The sequence below is a fragment of the Sciurus carolinensis genome, chromosome 17, assembly GCF_902686445.1.
Source record: "Sciurus carolinensis chromosome 17, mSciCar1.2, whole genome shotgun sequence".
NCBI lineage: Eukaryota > Metazoa > Chordata > Mammalia > Rodentia > Sciuridae > Sciurus > Sciurus carolinensis.
In genome coordinates this window covers 14950215-14956247 of record NC_062229.1, presented here as the reverse complement: position 1 = coordinate 14956247, position 6033 = coordinate 14950215, and the positions used below count along the sequence as shown (strand labels likewise).

At 57.2% G+C, this 6033-nt stretch overlaps 1 protein-coding gene across 2 annotated transcripts; it reads right to left on the bottom strand.

The window, feature by feature from the left end:
* On the bottom strand, positions 1-3483 carry Stx10 (syntaxin 10). Of its 2 annotated transcripts, XM_047532030.1 has the most exons (8): positions 3350-3483; positions 2961-3130; positions 2729-2823; positions 2590-2652; positions 814-921; positions 622-728; positions 444-538; positions 1-371 (listed from the first exon to the last, which is right to left on the bottom strand). In XM_047532030.1, the coding sequence occupies exons 1-8, from the start codon at positions 3382-3384 to the stop codon at positions 295-297; spliced, it is 750 nt and encodes a 249-aa protein (XP_047387986.1). In that variant the 5' UTR covers positions 3385-3483; the 3' UTR covers positions 1-294. The 2 variants fall into 2 exon arrangements, with proteins under 2 accessions (XP_047387986.1, XP_047387987.1); XM_047532031.1 differs by lacking the exon at positions 1-371 and having other exon boundaries at positions 450-538; positions 626-728.
* Positions 3484-6033: the final 2550 nt, after the last annotated feature.

Below are 6033 nucleotides of genomic sequence, written 5' to 3'. Positions count from 1 at the left end.
GATGACACAAACTTGTATAAAAAGCTGGGGTTTTATTTCCAAGTTGGCATGTGTAGAAGGCACAGGGGCGAGTGGCGTTGGGCACCAGAAGTGGGGTGGAGCGAGTCAGGATTCCCGCCTCCACCACTCCCTAAGTGCACTTGAGACAGGACAGGGGGTGAGGCTCCAGCCCACGGCCTGACAGTTCCACTGGCTCTGGATGAGCGCTCCCCAGGTTCCACACCCTCCTCCCGGGGGCAGGGCCAGCTCAAAAGGGCTCGATGGCTCCGAGGGAACCAGGGAGGAAAGCCAAGGTCAGAGGGAGAAGAGCAGCGTGAGAACCAGGAGAAGCACTCCTAGCAGCACGGCAATGGCACACCACTGTCTGCGGTCTGGGGACAAAAGGGTCAGAGGTCACAGGTTAAGGTAAGGGGAACCACCCTTCCCCTTCTGAGGGCACTTACCACTGGTCATGTGAGACACTTTGGCCATCTTCCTGAGTACCCTGTCCATTCGGGACTGGGTGTGGTCCATCTCATGAGCAAAGGCATCCAGCATGCTGCCAAGATCAATATGGCATCAGTCCCAAGAGGGCCTGTGCACACCAGGGAACCCAGCTTGCCCCCTGGGTCCTGGCCTTACATGCCCTGTTCATCCAACTCCTCCCCGACACGGCCTGACATGTGTTTCAGAACCCGGATGCTCCCAGACACCATTTCCAGCTGTTGGTCCTGTTGGTCCATGATCAGCTGCAGAGTGGAGGGGTTAGCTGCTGTGAGCAGGGACCCCCACCTGGTCCAGAGGACCCCAGGGCCCTCTGCCACGCAAACAAACCTGCTGGGTGGCTTGCTGCTGCTCGATGTAGCGTGAGGTGGCTGAGACCACACTGGCATCCAGCAGGTCACTGTGTGACTTCTGAGCAACTGGCTTGCCTGCCAGCACCTGCAGGTACATAGGAAGGGACACGCATGCAGAGCAGGCCAGTTGCATGTTTGTGCCCTATACACAGTGTTAATAAATTTGCCTTTTCTTATTATCCTTTAATTATTTCATAATGCTGGGAGGAGACAGTCAATGGAGACAGCCTGGATTTGAATCTGGTTCCCATCACTTACAGAAGATGGCCCAGTGGCTCTTCCTCCCCATTTCCTCCCTGTTCCTCAGTTCCTGCCTCCCAGGATTGGGTGCAGACACATACCATCAACACTTCTATTTTGTCGCTTTTTGTTTTTTGGTGCCTGGGATTGAACTCGGCCTCACGCATGCTAAGTATAAATTCTAACCCTTAGCTACACCCACAGCTCCTCTTTTTTTCCTTTTTTAACTGAAATGCATTTAGCTCAGGGTACAGCCTGCCCTGCGTGGGTATTTTTCCCCCCTGTCCTGGGTATTCAACCCAGGGACTTGTGCATGCAAGGAAGGCACACTAACATTGAGCTACATCTCCTGGCCACTAAGTGTTTCCTTAACAGAACACCTGTTATTAATCCATCAACAGATGTATTTCAGAGTTTGGATTTTAATCTCCAAGGCAGCACATCTGGAAGGGCATGTGGGTGCTGCTTCAGAATGCCAAACTGATGTGGGCCTCAGACCCATATCCTCCCAGATCCCTTGTGGGCCTGGGAGGGGACGAAAGACTGGTATTTCTCAGTGAGCAAAGGATGGACAGGCAACGCACAGGGAAAAGGTAGATAGGTGTGAGGCAGGAGGACCGCAAGTTCAAAGTCAGCCTCGGCAACTGAGCAAGGCCATAGGCAACATAGTGTGGCCCTGTCTCAAAATAAAGTATCAAAAAAGGCTGGGGAAGTGGCTCAGTGGTTAAGCATCCCTGGGTTCAATCCCTGGTACCAAGGGGGTGGGGGGGGGGTGGACAAGCAGCAGCAAGAATGAGAACACAGAGAGGGAAGTAGTGTATAAATGGAGGGAAGATGGAGATGCACTCAGAGGTCAAGTGCACACACCCCAATGGGCAGGTGCAAAGAGAAAAACACATAGGCATATGTCCTAGAAAGAGCAGCACACAGCAATTGGCATGTTGGCAGAAAGGACATATGTATACAGGCCCTCTCCTGCAAAAAATGCCACCATACTTAAGAGAAGTGCACACTGAAACATGGTTGTTCCTTGATATCCTCATGCGACAGGTTCCAGGACCCCCACGGATACCAAAATCTGAGACGTTTAAGTTCATTACATAAAATGGCATCATATTCATATAGAACTGATGCATATCTTCCCATAGACTTTAAATCATTTCTAGCTGACTTGTAATACCTAACAAAATGTAGATAATATATATTTGTTTTACTGTATTAAGAAATACAAGAAAAAAGCAGGCACATATTCAGTACAGACACATTTTTTTTCTTCCAAATGTTTTTGATTCTTGATGGGTTGAATCTAAGGATGTGGAACCTGCAGATAAGGAGTGCTCAGGCGCACACACCCAGGTAGATGGCGGGAGAACGACACAGAGGATGAGCACTAACGCAGCAGGGACTGGTGTACACACACAGAAGGCAGGCAGATACACAGGTCAGGCTGGCACTCAAAGCAGCCTGTCCCCAGAACAGACTTGGAGATGTATGTTGAACCTGGATGCATTACCTCTCTGTTATTCCTCTTCATGAAGACTAGGGCTGCTGGGCTGACCATGTGGTCCTTCATTTCCTGGGGGTGAGGGCAGCATTAGCTAGTATAGACATCCTAACCTCCCCAAACTCACCCCATCAGGACCTCTCCTCACCTGAACAGCCTCCCTCATACGCTCCACGAACACCTTTCTCTCCTGCAAGTCCCCTGCTGGGAGCTTGAACTTACCTGGGTTGGCTTCCACTATGCGTGGGCTGAGTCAAGGATCAAGGCCAGAGCTAGACACACTGGGTTCTCACTCTTTAAGTCTCCCCAGGAGTTGGCTCCGTGCGCCCCTGCTACAGCAATGGGTTCTCCCATGCCACCCCTCTAAACCCCCAGGATATCGATGGTCTCTTCCAGGTCTTCGAGGTCCCACTCAATGCTGCGCAGGCCATTCCGCAGTTCATTGGTCGTCCAGTCCAACTCCTCGCGTCCCACCGCTGCGCCATCCTGCAGGAGCTCACACCAGCGCTGGTGCAGCCCGCGAGCGGTGTTCACCGCCTTCTGCACCTCGCTGCGGGCAAGGACACAGTGGGAGCGGCTGTGGGCAGACCGCTCTCTCGCCCGCCCCCAAAGGAAATGGGGAGTTCAAAAGAACTCCATATCCCCTTGCGTATCCTCCCACTCGACCACGGGGCGACCCGTGCACCCCTGACCGTCTGACAAGCTCTGACCATGTACTGGCTGGCAAGGGATTGATGACCTTCCGCCCTCCTCCAGCACTGTCACTCACCCTCGGACTACAAAAAAAGGGTCTTCGAGCGACATGTCAGTCCCCCTCCCCCACAGCCGAATCCCCTCCTGGCTTGTGCCTGAGAGCTGGTTCCCTTCGAGCCCGGAGAATGCGCCTCCAACCCGGCCCTCGACACGCTACCATCGAGAGCGAGCCCTCCAGAAGAGAAAGAGAGTCCTTGGAAGCCCGAAGTGGGGAAACTTCCGTCCCCCTCGCAGTCATCTTGGTTGTGGGCAGAGACGGCTTCCTGTCCGCATGCTCCGCCCCCTCTTACTGTATTCCGCAGTCGGGGGTCGAAGTCCTAGTTGTCTGGAGGGGTTCGGATCCCAGCTCCGAACCTGGGTTCGAAAGCCAACTCCTCGGGCTCTTGCTACGTAACCTCAGTGTCCTTTTTGGACAATGAAAAATAAACTAGCGTCCGTAAGCTCACACGAGGTTATGGCTGGGGAAGGGCTCATTCGAGCCGTTGAACCTTTGAACAGACTCCTGGAGTCGGCACCCGGTTCCCGTGCTAGGAGATCGTCGCAGCCCCGGGTCCTCGATGGCTGGTTACGGAACGGTGGGGGCAGAGCCGGTCCTCCCTCCTCCCCGGGGGGCGAAGTGAGGGGCGGGAATTCTGCTGGACTCTCCACTCCTTTCCTACAAAAGGCCGAGTGGGAGGGAAGAAGCAGGGTGCGCCTTGAGGTCGTGGGGGCGGGTGGTAGTGAGTGGGGACCTCGGGGATGTCTGGGAGGGTCGCCTTCCAGAGCGTGTGTCAGGTGACTTTCGTGGACCGGTCCCTCCCTAAGTGCATGGTCCGCGAGCCAGGGAGGGAGGTGCGGCGGCGGCGGCTCTGACGTGGTCCCCGGGGGAGCCCTGTGCGTGTGGGATCTCGGTCTGGAGAGGGACTTACTGGGTCGCCTCCTGTGTGACCCGGTAGGGTCTCCAGGAAAGTACTTTGGGGGAGCATGGAAGGAAGCCATCACCCGAGCGGAGGACTGGGCACGGGATGTCGGAGGGGAAGGGCTTGCCACCGCGCTGGGGTGTGCCGGAGTCGCGTGGTGGCCAGCGGGACGGGGAGGGAGGCATCCCCAGCGGGTCCCCGCCGTGTGTGGCAGGATCACCGAAGGCGGCCGCTTGGGAAGGGGCCTTTCCAGGGAGAATCGAATTCCCGCGCGAGGCGAGGGGCGGGGCCGGAAGGAACGACCAGACGATCGGCCGGGGTCTCCAGGGAGGGGCGGGGCCGCGCCGCAGCCACCTTCCCGCGTGCTGTCAGGGTTGCGCGAGACGCAGCGGGACCCCGCGGCCGCCCGGGGACCCCGGAGGGAACGCAGCGGGACCTCCCTCCGCGCTCCCGCCGGCTGGACGCGGGCCGGAAGCCTGGGACGCGGCCCACGGGGTCGCGGGGCGAAGAGCCGAGGATCGAGGCCCCGCCCCGCTGTCCGGAAGCCCGCCGCCGCCCGCGGCTCCGGCGGTCCCGGCCCCTGTCCTTATATGGCAGCCGGAAGCACTCTGGCGCCTTCCAGACGTCACTCCTTCCAAATTTAGCAGTGGAAGTCAGCCGGCTCCAGTGGCGGGAAGCCTCTGCTCGCCAGCTGTGTGTCGGGGGCAGTCCTTAAAGCGCCCACGCCGTGGATGAAGGGACGCCTTGGAACAGCCTGCCTTTCCCCTCAACTGGAATTACACTTTCTAGGAGCGAGAGCGCGTGGCGGAGGGTGGCCCGATGATTGCCCTGCTGTTTTCTGCGTTGTTCAGTTTCCAGCTCCCACCCCTACCCCGCCTCCCCGAGAGGAGAGGCGGAGCACAGCTCAGTCGTCGGCGTGGGCAGTGGGGGGCAGCAGCCACGTGTTCGCTGGCACTGTCCTGCCACTGGGTCCACTGCTTTGCGAGGGCCAAGGCCCCCCATGGAGGTCGTGCCTCAGGAAACAGCGATGCTTGGTACTGGGCGGGGATAGGGCAACCTGGGCTGTGCTCTGGGGTCTGCGGATATCCGCTGCCCGCAGGGTGACTCCTCCAGCCAGCCAACGCCACCCGCCTCCTTACCACATACAGACTAGGAAAACGAAGGCTGATGTATGCTATAGACATTAGGGCGGGAGGTCCCAGTGGCCCCCTTTCATAGCAATAGCCCGTTCATTCGTTTAGCAAATACTGGGCGAGCGGCTGCCTTGGTTTTCCCAACTAAAGAAAGTACGCTTACTGTACGTTCTGTGGGTGGAGATGAGGGATCAAATGTTAAATGAAAGGAAAAAGCAGAGTCCAGCATGTAGTACGCGCTTAGTAAGTGGCAGCATTTAGATTTAGAAAACATCAATTAGACGGCTCGCTGATGCCAGGAACAGTGCCCACGGGGGATGTACGGGTTCCAACGCGGGTCTTCCCCAGTAAAAAGGGAAACTTGCCGCCTACGACCCGCTGGCGCCTCGGACGCGAGCACGTGGGTGGGCTTTGAGCCACACCCGCGGTCCCTTTCCTCTTGTCCTGCGCACGGGTGTGTCAACGGGGTTCTGTGAAAGGAGACCACCCAAGAGCTCCGGGTACAATAGGAGACCATCCCCTTCTACCGGCCTTTCCGTCCCTCTTCCCTGCAGGGTAAATTTCACCCTGTCGCTTTAAGGAGTGGCCACCTTGTGGTGGAAAGCCCGGATGCGGCCCTCTGATTGGGCGGGGCGTCTTCTTGACGTCATTCTAGGTATAAAAGGGCT